The 15,631-nt window shown below is 59.9% G+C and overlaps 1 protein-coding gene across 20 annotated transcripts in view; it reads right to left on the minus strand.

Moving 5' to 3' along the window:
* MICAL3 (microtubule associated monooxygenase, calponin and LIM domain containing 3) overlaps positions 1–15,631 on the minus strand; it is a 134,436-nt gene that overhangs the window by 27,236 nt on the left and 91,569 nt on the right. For 11 of the 20 annotated variants that reach the window (XM_053916665.2, XM_053916650.2, XM_053916649.2 and 8 more), the window contains 4 exons: positions 8,194–8,389; positions 6,082–6,338; positions 2,855–2,995; positions 1,872–1,934 (listed from right to left, as the gene is read on the minus strand). In XM_053916665.2, the coding sequence (XP_053772640.1) occupies positions 1,872–1,934; positions 2,855–2,995; positions 6,082–6,338; positions 8,194–8,389 (657 nt within the window). The remainder of the gene's footprint in view (positions 1–1,871; positions 1,935–2,854; positions 2,996–6,081; positions 6,339–8,193; positions 8,390–15,631) is intronic. The other 9 variants (XM_053916662.2, XM_053916657.2, XM_053916666.2 and 6 more) reach the window with 5 other exon arrangements.

Consider the following 15,631-nt stretch of genomic DNA (forward strand, 5'->3'; position numbering starts at 1 on the left):
CCCTCCCCGCCCCGGGTGCCTGGGTCAGTCTGCTCACAGGCAGCCCCGTACCTGAGAGCGTGCAGAGTGGGTGTGGCAGAAACACTGGGAGCGCCTGCTGAGGTCACTGTCCAGTGACAACCAAGGAAGTGCCCACCTTTCGGGGGAGTGGAGGGGGAAGCACTTAGCAGACGCCAGCCTGGGCCTAGGCATGCCACGGTGGTGCCGTGGTCGTAGTGGCTCCTCAGGCTGTGTGCTCATCTCCTGGCCCATGTACACCAAAGTTCCTGAAAGGGGGTGCTCAGTCCACACCCAGCTTCGGAGCACTGGACCGACAGGTCTGGGCTAACAGTGAGAGTTTTGGGGAAATGGGGAGTTTCTCAAGACACTTTAGGGGCTGGCAGATGGTGACTGTCCCACCCTCCTCTGAGGAGGCAGAGCAGCCCAGGGAGCCGGCCACACCCCGCTTGTACCTGCAACAGCAGCATCTGCGGGGGAAACCCTGGGGGAGACTCAGATGGTCCCACACGCCGGGGGGACGCCTCTGCTCCTCTGCACCGCACCACTTGCCTGCAGGCCAAGCTCATAGCTGCACTACAGCCCTGCTGACCCAGCTGGTGGACGCTGCCCCCTGCCAGAACCTCGCTCTTTCACAGGCACCTCGACTCGGTGGGAACCGCACCTGGGCCTACCGTGGAGGCCACCGTGCCAACCCCGGGCATCGAGGGCTCCCTGCACCGTTAATGCACAGGCACACGGGAAGCGAGCCTGGAGAAGCCCGAGGCCCTGGACGCCCTCAGTCTCAGCCTGGCCTGCCTTCGCCTCGCTGCAGAGGCAGAGGTGAGAGTCCACAGCCCTCAAAGGTGCCCCAAGAGGTCACAACACAGGTGTCACAGACAGGTGAGGGCACCAGGGTGGCCCGGGGTATTCTCAGAGTCACAGCTGGAGGGGTGGGACTGGGGTCAGATCCCGGTTAAGTGAGGTGCGGGGTGCTGGGAGCTGCCACTAACTATGGAGGCCAAAAGTTGCAGCCACACGTAGCTGCCAGCTAGGACGTCCTGACACCTCAGCCTATCCACCCGTGCTGGGGACAGGAGCTAACTGGCTCCACTCCTCTCCCTCGGCTGCTGCTGGGAGAACACTGGCGGCCCCTGTGAACTCCACGCTGCCCGACCCAGGGAACCTCGGGCACAGCAGCCCCCTCCCCGAGGGGTATCGGTGCAGCCGGTCTGCGTGTATTGTGTGGACGGGAGTGAGGCTGCCGGGCATTCAGAGGGCAGAGGCCACGAACATCTCACAGTGGAAAGAGCCATCCTGTCCCAAATGCCAGGAGCTCCTCACTGAGAAATTCTTCTCCCCAAAAAAGTTTAAGAAGGACAACTGAGGCTCCTTTGCCAGCTCTTGGCCTAATCACTTATAGAGACACCGCACCTCTGTCTGAAGACCTGGCTGAGGCTACCTGTCCCTCTGCTTTGAGCTGAACAACATCGCATCCCCTACAATTGTCCCATCTGTCCCCCCAGCACCGCTGCCTCCTCCCCTGACACTTCAGGAGGTTTGTGGAGTATTCACTGACTCCTTTACGTTCACACGAGGCTGAATTCTGCAGACTTTACACCTCAGTGCTAACAATGCTTTCGCAGCTCTGGCCTCTGCCCGATCTGTGCATCAGAGTAAGCGCTGGCTTCTGTCCCGCTGACAGGACCTGGCTCGTTCCTGTGGGGCGTGGGGAGTGTGTCCGTCCATGCAGGGGGCCCTCGGGGGAGGCATGCATGTGCCCCGCCCCCGCCCCCACATGCACAGCCTCAGGACCGGGAGTCCAGTGTTAGGGGTCAGTGGAGCTGCTGAGAGAGAGCGGTTACAGTGAGCGGAAGGACAGACACCCCGGCTACCTCCGGACACTGTCTCCAGCCAGGCCTGCACGGCTGCGCGGCGCACGGAGGGGAGGTCAGGCGCTGAATGTAAAACAGACACAAACATGACGTTACACAGGAAGGAAGCCCCCTGAACAGGTTCGCGTCACCCTTGAAGTCCAAGAGCGCAGCCCTGGTGGCATCACGGCCGGGCCTATCGGCACTGACGGGGGATGGTCCGGCGGCGAGCCTGTGTGGAGGGACTACAGGAAAGGAGGGGAGGCGTGGGAAGGTGCACGGGGGCTCACGGCCACCCGTGTCCAGGCCACTGGGGCCTCTGCATGCACTCGTGTTGCTGCAGGGACAGTTCACTGGGGCCACTCCTGCCTGTGGGTGAAGATTTGGGGCTGGGAGGCGCAAATCAAATGACCGCATGAAAGGTGTTTCACGAATGTGGGGACTACCCCCTGGAGTCCTCAGAGACTCGCAGTTCCTGCTGGGACTGGACGGAAACGTGAGGCTCAGTGAGCAGGATGAAGGGGGGAAGGGGGTGGAATCACGCGGCTCCTACGTGTGCATCCTCGTCACCCGACCAGGGGCACAGACCACCTTGCCCACAGCCTAGAGTGACTCACTGGCCTCCCTGACGGCCATGTTCCCTGAAAACCTCACTCCTGTTCACACTAGGCCTCCCGGCCCCTCCTGCCAAAGCACACGCACCGTCAGGCACACCCCACGAGCCAAGGGCTGGACTTCCACCTGGCAGGGCAAGAGTGACCGGCCTCGTCACACGGGGAAAGAAAGCACGATCTTCACGCCCCAAGGCCAAGTTCACTCTGCCAGTTTTGCATCGATTGTGAAAGAACTCACAACCTCTGAACTTGCCCAGGGTAGGTCAGGAGCAATGTGAAAAAAGTACAACGTCTGTCAGCTCTTCCTTTGGGCCGGACAGGTTGCTCTGGCCATGACAGCAAAGCCCCACAGTGAGGAGAGGGCCCGGGTGCGGGGTCTGACACCGTTACCTCGGGAAGCGGAGGGCGTGGAGCTGGGCGCCGTGCGCTCCTCCTCCTTCTCCCAGACGTGCGTCCAGTGCACGTCCGCCTGGATCTCCAGGGGGTCGGCTGTGCTCAGGGCCTGCAGCAGCCTCTGGCTTCCAGCAGCTGCTGCACCCAGTTCCCGGCAGGGGAGAGAGGAGTGAGGAAGGGCGTGATGAAGGAGAGGAGGAAGAAGATGAACAGTCACGGGAAGGAGAGAGGGAGGGAAGGAAACACCACAGGAAAGGAAACAGAGAGAAAAATTACCTCGTTGCCAGACTGAATCAGGAAGAGGCAAATGTCGAGATCACGCGACAGGTCACACACACACACACACACGTGGCCCCTAAGTATCCCACGTGATGTCCTTTCAAGTTTCACGCTCGCCGTGGACTCGCACGAGGAGACACGGCCTGCGCACCGAGAACTTCCCTCTGGACGCCCCTCTCCCCATGCCTACCCTCGAGGGACCGAGGCCACGTTCGAGAAGCAGACCCTGACCACAGCCTTGGGGGTGGCCCCATAGAGCGGACTCCTTCTTGGGTCACCCAGAAGGGTGCCGCCCGCCCTGCTTCTGAGAGCCGAGTTGAGTGACAAGAACGAGGTGGGAGGGGACACACTGTCCTTCTGCCACAACCAGCCAACTCGCACAGGACAGAAATGCACAGGAGCGTTGGGTTTCCGGTCTGTAGTCAGAACCCCCCACCCCTGTGTGGGTCCACAGCAGGGATGCAGCCATGGGCAGCAGAGGTGGGGAGGCCCGGCTGTGGGGAAGCAGAGCTCTGTCCCATAAATTCCCAAAGCTCTGGGACTTCATGGGCCAACAATCCCTCTCTGCGTTTTCTGAGGTCAAAGCCCTTTTCCCTTAAATTCCACTTGGAGCCACTGGACATGAGAGCCAGTTCCTTAGCGAAACGAGGACTTGCCAGAGGGCCCCGTGGACTATTCTGGCTCCCAGAGCTCAAGGAGTCTGTAAGCGGCTCCTGCCCCATGGGCTCCCCATAGTCGGAGCTGGGGCCAGGCCACACAGTGGGGTGAAGTACAGGGATAGCCAGCAGCTCAGGGGAGGGAGCACTGGGGAAGGGAGGCGGGCTCTTCAGGCAGCAAGAGCGGTGCCACCTGCCCAGGACCCCATACTTCCTGGCGGCACCCGCGCTCAGCAGCCTGACTGTACAACCTGCTTCAGCCTCATTGCTGCAAAGACAGCTGTGTGTTCACAAGCAATGGGCAATGTGACCTGGGCCGGAGTGTGATGAAACCAACCGACGTGGCGGCGGGCACAATGTCGTCCCAAACTCAGACCTGCAGGTCCCTGTAGCCTTGGGGGCTTTTCTAAGGCCGACTGGCCCTTGTGGTGCTGGGTGGGACAGAATCATAGCGATGCCACCAGAGGGCCTGGTCGTCTTCGGACCAAGGAAGACAAGTCAGAGAGAGACATGGGGCCCTTTAATCTTCACAGCGACAGGGAGAGCGCAAGTCTCCTCCCTGCTTCCTGGCAGTAAATGGGCCTGGGTCTGCCCCCCTGGGGTTCGCCGAAGGAGCAGTGGAGGGAGGTTCCGGGCCCCATGGCCTCTCCAGGGCCTGCGCTGTGACGGGAGGTATCACCGGATAAGGGGAGCAGGGGAACGTGCAGCCGGACTCATGAGGTCGCTGCGGCTCTCCTCTTGGCTTCCTCCTGAACCCCTAGTCTCACATGCCATTTGGGGCACGAGCGGCCTGATGGCTGGGCCCGGGCTGTGCGCTGAATGAGGCCGGTCGGCTCTCGGCTCTAGGAAACAGGTATGTGCACCTGCGACCTGCCTTGGGAGGCAGAGTCTGGACGGCTGCCTGGGGGCGCCGGGCTAGAAGTGGGGAGAAACCCCACAGCCGGAGCAGCCTTGTCCTCTGCCCCAGCGCAATCCTCCGCCTGTACACAAGGGGGAGCCAGACAGCTGCAAAGGCAGCGAGGAGCAGCCCTCGTGGGGGAAACAGCAGAGAGGAACAGGGAGCTTTATCCTCAGCAACAAGGCGGCAGCCTCCCACACAGCATTGCCCACACAGGTACCCAGGCCACGCCCCAGGCCCAGCCTGGGGCCAAGCACAACAGCCAGTTTGCCTGTGTCTCTCTGAAGCCCGGACTGTGGGCTTGGTCTTGGTGCCAGGTCCGGGCCTGGGAAACGCAGTCTGCCAGGGGGACGGGCAAGCTCTGCTGCAGAGGACATAGGCTGTGACCCTGCACCGTGGCCCCATGACCAGCAGGCACGTGGGGCAGTGCTAGGCCAGAGATGCAGCCTTGGGACAGGACCCAGCGCCAGCATGGGGGCCCGGGGCCTCCTCCTTCCACACCTCACACAGGGCTGCCTCGTGGGTTCCACCCCCACAGAAGAGCTGGGTGGAGAAGCTCCTGAGGGACCTGGCTGTGCCCTGCCTCTGACCGAAGCTGGGGCCTCAGACCCGGCAAGGCTCTGCCCTCGCTGTGCTGGAGAAAGCAGACCCTGGGGTCGATGGGGCGGCCGAGCCAGCAGTGCCAGTGCTGCATGCCCAGGCCATGTGGACTGACTGCCTCTGGAAGGCTGGGGGCCCAGGCCCTTCTCCTCCATGCCCCTCGGAGAAAGCCTCTGCCCTCAGGGGTTTGGCTGCACTGAGACCCCTGTGCAGCCAAGAGACAGAAAGAAGGACGCTGTGTCCTCCACGGGGAGAAGAGGAGGCCCAGCAAACTCCTCCCCCCTCACTCAAGGACACACGGGGCCAGGCACAGGGCCAGGACTGGAACAGCTTGAACCAAAGCACGAAAACGTCTCAGAGCCAACTGGACCAGGACACTGGAGCTGCCGCTCTGTCTGGACAAGCACGCGAGCACCCGTCTCTGGCTGAGCCCGCCCCGTGGGAGCCTGGCTGCTAGCCCTGCTCAGTGGCAGCAGCTCTGAACAAGTGATTGTGCCTGCCTTTGCAGCCTGCGGGATCGGGTGCCTGGTGTTGGGGAGCCTCCAGAAAGTTAAGTTCCCTTTCTTTATCAAAGTAAATTTTACTCACTGAAACTAAAGGGAAAAAGTGGAAGACAAGGAGAGGGGTATTCGGACCCCAGCGTGGCCCTCTACCTTCCGACGGCAGGTCAGAGCGTGCAGGGGGGGGGGGGGGGGCTGCTGGTGCACAGCTCCCTAGCCCGGGCCCCCGGTCACAGGCAGGCAGGATGCCGAGGGAGGGAAGAGCTGCGGTGGGTGGGATGGTTTTCTCACCTTCACTGGACTCTGCGTCGTAGTCCTCCTCCTCCTCCTCCTCTTCCTCCTCATCCTCCTCTTCCTCCTCCTCCTGCTCCTCCTCCTCCTCCCCAGGCTCCCGGCTCCTGGAGGCATCTGCCTCCTCTTCACTCTTCCCTTTGAGCAGTGCGTGGATCCGCACGGCTTCCTTCCAGGGAACGCCGCCCAGGTCTGAGGTGGGCAGCGGGGGCTCTTCCTCCTCGTCCTCCTCCTCCTCCATCTCAGACTCGGAGCTGCTGTGGGAAGAACCACGGGCCAAGTGAGGCGGGACAAGACTGCAGGGGGATGCACGTGTCCCGCAGAGCACTCCTGGGCGGGAAGGGATGGATCCCTTGGAGGGCCAGCCTGCCGCCCTGCCCAGGGGAGACCGGAGGGGGCAGGAGGGCAGTGGACAGAGGGCAAAGTGGCAGAGACGCAGGCGAGCTGCCATCACCACATGGCCACGAGAGACCCTGGGCTCCTTCTGATGTGAACTCATGACCCCAGGGGTCAAGAGTGGAGAGAGTCTGCTTTTACTGTGAGCTGCTCTCTGGACTCAGGCGTACGAGACACGGTGCGGAGGAGGTGCCACTGTGAGAGGATAGAGCAGCATTGTCCCTGCACCCTGGTGGGCAGTCAAGGTGTGGGTAATGGAGGCGGACGAGCTGGACGCGGTGGGGGGCAGACAGCACGGGGCGAGCAGGGCCATGGGGACAGGGTGGAAGCACCGGACCCTGGTCAATGCTCCTGACAAGTGGCTGTGTTTGTGCCATTGTTTCCTTCTTGCCCAGCCTAGCCCAGCCCAGCCCACAAGGAGGCACCTGCCCCGGCTCACACGTGTGCTACCTGTCAGGGCGTGTTGAGTCCTTCCAGGAAACAATGGAGCCCACGGTGGCCTGGGAGCTCCCACAGGTGACCCAGGGCAGAGCGAGGCCTGTCCTAGGGTCTGCACACCCTCGGCAGCTCAGGCAGCTGGGCCCTTAGGACCGGGGTTCTGCTGCCACCCCCCACCAGCCGTCTGATGTGGGTGAATATGAGCGCTTGGGCTACAGACAGAAAAGTGGCTACTGGATTTTGATTATTTTTCTGAATTTACTTAGGTTTTACTTCTGCCTTGCCTTTAAGTTTTCATTTGTTTACTTTCTTTCTTTTTAAAGGGTTTGTTTATTTATTTTTAGAGAGAGGGAAAGGGAAGGAAAAAGAGAGGGAGAGAAACCATATGTGGTTGCCTCTCGCGCACCCCTTACTGGAACCTGGCCTAGAACCCAGGCATGAGCCCTGACTGGGAATTGAACCAGCGACCCTTTGGTTCACAGGCTGGTGCTCAATCCACTTAGCCACACCAGCCGGGGCCACTTGTTTCCTTTCTTATAAATACACAACAACGTGCAACCCCATGACTGTCACTCTACATCTTTCAAACTCAAAGCTACAAAGCCTCCTATGCTGATCTGGAAACCTGGGTGGGTTGAGGGGTGGGGTGAGATAAGCTGCAGCTTCAGGGGGCGTGGGGTGCTGCCCTGACCCCACCCCACATGGCACCCAGCATGAGCAGGGAGTCCCACCTCTACCTGTGAGCCCACAGGGGCTGTACCTATGACAGGCTGGGACCCTGGGGTGCAGAGCACAACGCAGGATGGAAAGGCCCCCCTCGCCTCACTGTCAGGCCGCAGGCTCTCAGGCCATTTCTGAGGGGCCGTGCTGTATTCACCTGGGAACTGAGGTGGATGCGCTGGCCACTCCCCGCGGCGCTTTCCTGGAGGTCACTTCCTCGGGACCAAGCAGAAGCCCTGGGGTCTGACCAGGCTCCTGCCACCAGCACCTGGGGCTTCTTTAGACTCTTGCCTGTGCACAGGCCTGCTGCTGGGTCTGCCCTCTGCAGGGAGGAGGCTGTGGGCATCCTGCCTGCCCTGGACGGCAGCCGGGAGCAGAAATTGGGACCACAGGCTGCCCTGCCCCAGGAAGGACGAGGGCCAGAGAGCCCAGTCGTCAGGAGCAGCTCCCATCACAGCGGGGTCTGGGAGCCCAGACAGTCTTGGTTCCATGTGACTGACTGAAGAGGTCTGGGGAAGCGCAGGGGCAGAGGCCATGGTCTGGCCCCACCCAGCTCACCTACTGGCCGCGTCCTCCTCCAGGCCCTTGTCCAGCACGCTGCTCAGGTTGTGCTCGGCCTGTGTCTCCTCAGGCACCTCCTGCAGCTCTGCAGCCTGCTGCACGGACAGGCGGCAGTTCTCCAGCTCAATCCTCTCCGGCGTGCCGCGCAGCCGCTTGGCGATGCTGGGTTCCTCCAGGCCGTTCACACTGGACCCTGCAAGAGAAGTGAAGAAGCAAAGTTCTGTGACTGACTGCGGGCGCTGAGCCCCTGCTGCGGGGATGACCGAAGGGGGCAGGCAGGAGGGGTGCTGCTGGAAGGACGATCTGAGCACCCAGGCAGCGGCCACTCTTTCCTGTGAAAGGGGGGGACAGCCCCCTACGACAGCCAGGGAGCCAGAGGAGGGGAGATGGAAAGTCAGCAAGGCCACGAATGTGGTGGCAGCCGGGAGGGGCCCTGGTGTGAGTGCAGCAGCACCTCACCATGCAGGAGCAGCTGTGATGTATCAGCCCCCCAGGCAGGGCCACAGGCCTCCAGCACGGACCTGGGGCCCCAGCACAGGACAGGGCAGAGCCTGAGTCCAGGGAGGGAGACTTGGGAGGACAAAGAAGGCAGCTCTGTCCCAGCCCCAGGCCCTCTCCTGCAGCTTTCCCCTCTGAAGGACAAGTCCTCCCCATGGCTCCACCCTTGACCCAGGATCTGACTGTGGCTCCTGCCCTGTGGCTGCTTGCTGACCTCCCCCTCTGCAGGCCCTTCTGTCTGCTCAGAGTCACTGGCATTGCTGTCCAACACCACCACATTGTGACGCTGACCCTCCCACAGCACTGGGGCGCAGGGACGCAACTGAGCTGCCCCCGCCTTGCGACCCAGGCTTGGTGGCCTGGCCTGTGGGGAGTCAGCTCTGTGGTGACTCCTGCCTCCAGCACCCTTCCACCTGCTGGTGTCGGCATCCTCGGTGAGCTCTGCCCGAGCCAGCTGTCACACCGGGGATCACGGACTGGTGACTGGGCGTTCTCATGTTCCTTCTCCACCATCACCCTTTTGTAGAGAAATTCTCCCGTTTCCTGTTTTTTTTTTTTTTTGAGTACTGCTATGGACTCACGTCTGAGAATCTTAACTGTTGTGTTTGACTGTTGTCTCCTTCATCTCCTTCAGTCTACACCAGTTTCCCGGTCAACACCACCACTGTTGTTTTGAAGTACCTTATTACCCACATGTAAAGAAAACTTCCTTGTTCTCGCCTTGGCCAGATCAACTCCTGGTCAGGGCACACACTTCCCAGGTTCTGAGTTCAATCCCTGGTTGGGGTGCGTATGCCACTGATCGATGTTTCTCTCCTTCTCCCCCTTTCCCTTCTCTCCAAAAAAAAATCAGTGAACACATCCTTGAATGACAGTAAAAAATAATTTACTCATTCTTTAATGTGTTCTCTGAAACATGACGTAGCCCCCAGGTTCAGAGTCGGACAAATCCAAGCTCAACACCTGACCCCAACAGGGACGGGCTGGAAGGCCCCAGGGAAGTCATGAAAGCACCAAGTGCCCACTGCCTGGCGTGTAAATGAGGACGGTGCCCAACTCCCAGGGGCGTCCCAGACATGGACAAAATCATACCCATGTCCATGTGCTTGTGTGTCTGCCTCCCGTATGCGCCCGACCGGGGACTGAACCTGCAACCTCACAGTGTACGGGACAACGCTCCAACCAACAGAGCCTCCAGCTCGGGCCCGGGCTGCCTAGTTTAACTTGCTAGTTTGTGGACGTGCCTCATACACCAGGAGACCCCGTGCAGTCAAATGAAGGTGATCTATCAAGTCAATCCGTTTGTGGGGCAGATCTTTGACATCCTGAGGCAGGTAAAGCCTCACGTACAGCACGGAGTCAGCAGTGACTTCACCCCCCGCCGCGCACGCTGAGGAAAAGCAGTGGCAGGTTAGCCAAGTGCATACACAGACTTAACGATGCCTGGAAAGAGCAGGCATGCGGGGTGCGTCCACCCTGCAGCCCACTCTGCGGATGCCGAGAGCGCCCCGAGCCCTTCGTATTATCTGTTGCCCCAAGTCTTTGCTGGTCAGGAACCACCCCGACGGGCCACTGTGCCCCATCCCCACACAGGCAGACCCTCGGCCAGGCACTAGGAATGACCCTCCCGCACTCCCTCACCTGGTTATTCCAGTGCTTTCTGGAGCCTGTGCTGATGACAATCACCTCTGACTTTCCTACACTGCTTTTAAGCAAACAAGTTTCCACACTTTGTAGATTGTTTGCTCTATACAGCCTCGCGAGGTCGAGAACAGCAGGTAGCATTTTGTCCATTTTCTAATTTTACGAAATGGGGCAACTGAGGTTCAGAGAGGGGAATGGCCACAGATGGCAAGGAGAAAGGCTACAGAATGGGAACTCACGTTAGCAGCTTCTCGTTTACTGATCTACGCTCCTTCCGTTTAGACGCAGCTTGATTCTTTTAGCCTGTGGCCACCCCAGGAGGGGAACGCACTCTGGGGGTGCAGGAAGAGAATATCCGTCAGCACAGTGTTCGTGGAGGGGACTGGCGTGTCTTCAAGCAGACATGCTCTGGGCGTGCGTGCTCACGGCGGTGCGGCGCGCAGTGGCGTTTCGGGGCCACTGCCTCGAACGTGTGCGGGGTCACGTCCACAACCGGCGCTCTCTCCTTCCTGGTCGCCGACTCGCAGCCATCAGACCGGGGCTGACTGCACGTCCACACCACGTCTGTCCTTCTTTCCACTTGAGCTGAGATCGGGGGTTTATTATCTGGGGTGACTTTCCTCAGGGGTCACGTGCAAAGTCTGCAGACGTTCCCAGTGGGAAGGGGCCAGGATGCTGCTGGATCTCCCCCAGCACAGAGGACAGCCCTCGCCGGGAGTTAGCCAACTCCCGGTGCCAGTGCTGCTGAGCTGGAGCAGCAAAGCCTGGTCTGGAACTGGTGTCCAACCATGTGGAACCTGTTGCCACACAGGCCAGGCCGCCCAAGCACGCCGACCCCGCCTTCCCTGGACTAGGTGCTTGAGGAACACAGAGCAGGATGCTCGTCATCTTCACCTCTGCTGCCAAGGTAAGACCCCTGGACCCACGGAAATACGAGGGAAGGACCAGCTGGGAATGGCCACGCCGAACAGAGAGCTGCTGGCTCGTCTGCAGAGAGAAACCCGGGAAGGTGCTTGGATCCCAAGGAGTGAGCTCGTTCTGAGGCCACACTCTTTGAGTGGCAGGACAACTCTGGACCTATGCCACCTTCTGGCACAGCCCCACTCACAGATCACGGCTTGGCCCACCCTGTGCAAAGCCACAGAAGGGCCCCCCCAGACGCCCCACAGGTTTGTTTTGCATGTGAGCTCTACTATGTGGCCGAGGTAAAAGTTAAAAGACCAAAAACAAGTTTGGTTACCTGTCCTCCTTTCCCCTCCCCTTTCCTGGGGAAGGCTGCAGGCCCGCTGGCGGGTGGAACAACCCTGTGACGTTACCACAGGAGCCCCTTGCCCTAAACCCAGGAGAAACCCAGGCTCCTGGGCACAGCACTGAGAAACACCCCTTCCGTCTCCCAGTGTTCCCAGCTCTTCTTTTTTTCCCAGTTTCTGAAAACACCCCATCGACGGCCTCGGGCGGCTCCCTGTCAGGGCAAGCACGCATGCTTGGGAAACTTCCTGGATGCATCTCTGTGCCCGGCGCAGCAGAACCCCAACTGCTGCCCGCCGCGGAGTGCACGTGAGCCCACAGCTGCGGCCGGTCACTTTCTGGCAGTTCAGTCCGGAGTGGCTCCAACCTGGACACCTGAGAACTTCCATGTTCCTGTCACAGGGGACTCCGCTCAAGCTGGCAGGACAACAGCCAGACACTGTCTCCATCCCCTAAACCCACCGCCCCTCCGGGGCGGGGCAGGGAGATTCCCATGAGGGCCATGAGCCGCCTCTGCAGAACTGCAGCCAGGGAGAACGGACCTGTCAGCTCCTCCGCCCCGGGGGTGGTGTAAGGACACGAGGCAGTACAGAAAGCCCCAAGCGAGCGGAGATCCTAGGTCAGAAGCAGTTACTCTGGGGACCGGAGAACAATCGACAATTCCCCCTGACCCCTTACTGTTCCATTTGGAGGGACGCAGGGAGGAACCGTTGTAGGCTCCTTCTTAACCACACAGCTTCAGGCCGGGTTTTATCCATAAAGACCAAAAACAGAGTTGGTTCACTGCAACATTATGCACAGTAGCCAAGACATGGAAGCAACTAGGTGCCTGTGAGCAGGCGATGGGGTGATGGGGTGCATTTACCCAGCAGACGCCACTTGGCTGTAAGAAAAGATGAAACGCGGCGTTTGGGCCAACAGGGACGGGCCGTGAGGGCTCCCTGCTGGAGGAGGCCAGCCGGGGGGAGAGACACAAGTGCCGCCGGCTTCGCTCACGCTTGGAGTCTGCACAAAACAGACAGACGGAACCAAACAAAACCGGAGACCCAGACCAGACTGGTGGCTATTGAGGAGAGTGTCTGGGGACAAGGTGGGGGAGGGGGCCCACGGTGAGACGATGGGAGGTGGCTGGACTGCTGGGGCGGCCACTCTGCAGGGCGCGGAGGCTGACTGAGAGTGCTGCCCACGCGAAATGGAGGCCAGCATTTCCTCCGCCGAGAAAAGGGCCAAGAAGGAGAAAATGAAGAGGGCGCCCATCTCCTGTGACTCACAGCCGGTCGGTGGGGGTAATTCTCTCCCTCAACGTGGTCTGATGGTTTCTCCCATTCACACATCAGTAGTACAGACCTCAGCTCTGTCCCCTGCTGCTCTCTCCAGGCACGGTTCCTGGGGGGGGATCACAGCGAGGAATTCGGGATGGGCACGTCCCAGGGTGTCTGTGCCTGTCTCTAAGAACCTTACTTAGGGTGCTCTTCCCTCTTGGCTCACTCGGAGGTCGTGGCCGCAGGGGAGCAGGGTGGGCGGCTGCATAGTGGGTGCACTGTGCTCTTGTGTGTCCTGCTCCATCCACCCTGCCGCCCTCGTGGCTGCCTGCCTGTCTCCTGATCAGCCACCACGGGAGGTGGTGAATAAAATACAGGAAGTCCCAGGACAGGGCCCGACACTCAGGGCCTGAGTGCTCCCTGCCGGCTGCTATCATCACGATGCGTCCAGCTCCACAGCTCCCACTACTGTCACCAAGGGCCCGATAAGAGCCAGTCGCTGGGGAAACCAGAGTCAGGGCAACTCTGGTCTTACTCCTTACTTTTTTTTGAAGAGACGTGGGCAGAGAAGGGGGCTCTCTTGGTTGTGGACACCGACAACCCCATCATGGTGTTTCGGCAGCGTGGAAAGTGACTGCCGGCTCTCCGCGGCCCAGCAAAGCCAGTGACCTCAGTCTTCCCTCCTATAGCCTGTTCCTTCCCGCCCGGGACGCCCAGCACAGCCTGCGGCCCGAGGCCAGGCCTCCCAGTGTCGGATCCCCAAAAAGGGCAGGCAGGGAGCTGGTTTAGACAAAACTCTAGGAGAGAATATTTACTTTTAAAAGAAGAAACAATGAACCGAAATACGAGTCGGGTTGGTACAATGGTGGGAGGGACATTGTGCAGAGGGTCTCTCTCCAACATTGGCCTTTCTAGATGCTGCCTGAGTTCTAAAAACAGGGAAACAAGAATCAATAATCTCTAATAACTCTGTCCTCATCGATATCAGCTATTCCTTTGTTACTGGGGTAGATTTGCTCCTCAGAGACAAAACCCCTTCCTAGGCCCCCGTGAGCTTCGACCTAATGGCACATTTCAGGTTCCAATGCTGAGCAACAGCCGAATGCTGAGATGACCCCTCTGGATTTGCGCCCATGGCGTTCCTGCCTTTACTGACCTTGAAATACCACGAGAACTGAACGAGGACATTTGTTTAGCGATTTGCCTGGGAAACACCCCTGATTCTGTCATGTTTGTTGACAAAAACCAAAACCCACAGTGGCCCTAAGTCTCCCTGGCTCCCCAGGGTCCTGGCCCAGTGGTGCTGGGGCCCCTTCTCTTCAGCAGGCTCACCTCCCCTGGGGAGGGGGCTGTGGCAGGGGTGCAGGGAAGGAGGCCTCAGGCTCTCAGAGAAGCCGGTGCTCAGGGAGCAAGGGCCTGAGCTCTTGGGCTGGCAGGGGCCACTGAACAGAACATAATTATTAAAGACTACAGTTCCGCCAGGGCTGGTGTGGTTGTGGACTGAGCACCGGACTGCGAACTGAGAGGCCACTGGTTCGATCCCCAGTCAGGTCACATGCCTGGGTTGCAGGCCAGGTCTCCAGTGGGGAGTGCACGAGAGGCAACCACACATTGATATTTCTCTCCCTCTCTTTCTCCCTCCCTTCACCTCTCTCTAAAAAAAAAAAAAAAAAAAAAAAAAAACAACTAAAAAAAGCCTACAGTTCCAGGCAAGGCCCTGAAAGCTTGGGCTACACGATAACTTTACAGTGATGGAGTGGAAACAAGCCTGACACTTTACAGAGGGGCGGAGCAAAGCACTCAGGCCGCAGGCACACAACAGGCACAGGAATGGCTGCCACAGCGATGCCAACTCCACTCACTGGTTTTCTCAGTGTGGCCCTAGGAAAGCTGTTGTACACAGGGCAGAGCTGGGGCCTTGGGCTCCCTTCTGCTAAAAGGGGTCCCCAAACTGCCTTCATGCCAGAGAGGGGCCTTGGGGTGGGGAGTCGCTGCCTCAGGTTTTGGGAGTGCTCTGAGAAAGCCGCCACCCTCCGCCTGGGGGGCAGTGATGCCACCTCTCGTCTGCGGTCTTTCTTGGAGGCCCATTCCAGTGCCCCAGAAATAGTCAGAAGTCGCAGGCAGCGAGGTGCAGGAGCTGACCTACAGGAAGTAAAAGGAGACAGTGTCTGTGCGGCAGGTGAAACCTGGAAATAACAGAGAGGGCCACGTGCCGGGGCCCCGCCTCTTCCCCTGCCTAGGTGCAGGGCAGGTGTTCCTGTGGGCCGGCCTGTCCCCTACCGAGTGTGGGTGGGAAAGAGACAGGGCATGGCCGACAGGACACACACAACAGCAAACTGGGGGTGACTTGGGGACACGGCCTTCAGGGCCTCCCTGAGCCAGGGACACCCTCCTGCGAGGCATTACAACTCAGCGGTTTGCCTGCACTTGATGAAGGTTGGAGGTCTGTAAGGGGATTGGAAGTCTTTGGAGGAAAATCAGCCTCAGCCCTAAGGGGAGGGCTCTTCCCGATACGCTTGCCTGGCGCTGCATCCACACAGCCTGGCGTGGGTGTCCCCTTCCCCCTGCACCTCAGGGGGCACCCTTGGGGCCTGTGCCCTACTTTCAGTATAAAAAGGGCCCCGCGTCGGGGTGCCATTGCCACGTCTGCACCTCAGAGCTCCCCCTAGGGAGGGCCTCTATCAGGGAAAATCACCAGGGAATTCGGGAGAAAAAAAGAGACTGGGCTCCAGAAGCTTCTGACAGAAACTGAGGCCCAAGGGCCGTTCTCCGGGGCCTCACAG

Source organism: Desmodus rotundus, chromosome 13 (assembly GCF_022682495.2).
Source record: "Desmodus rotundus isolate HL8 chromosome 13, HLdesRot8A.1, whole genome shotgun sequence".
NCBI lineage: Eukaryota > Metazoa > Chordata > Mammalia > Chiroptera > Phyllostomidae > Desmodus > Desmodus rotundus.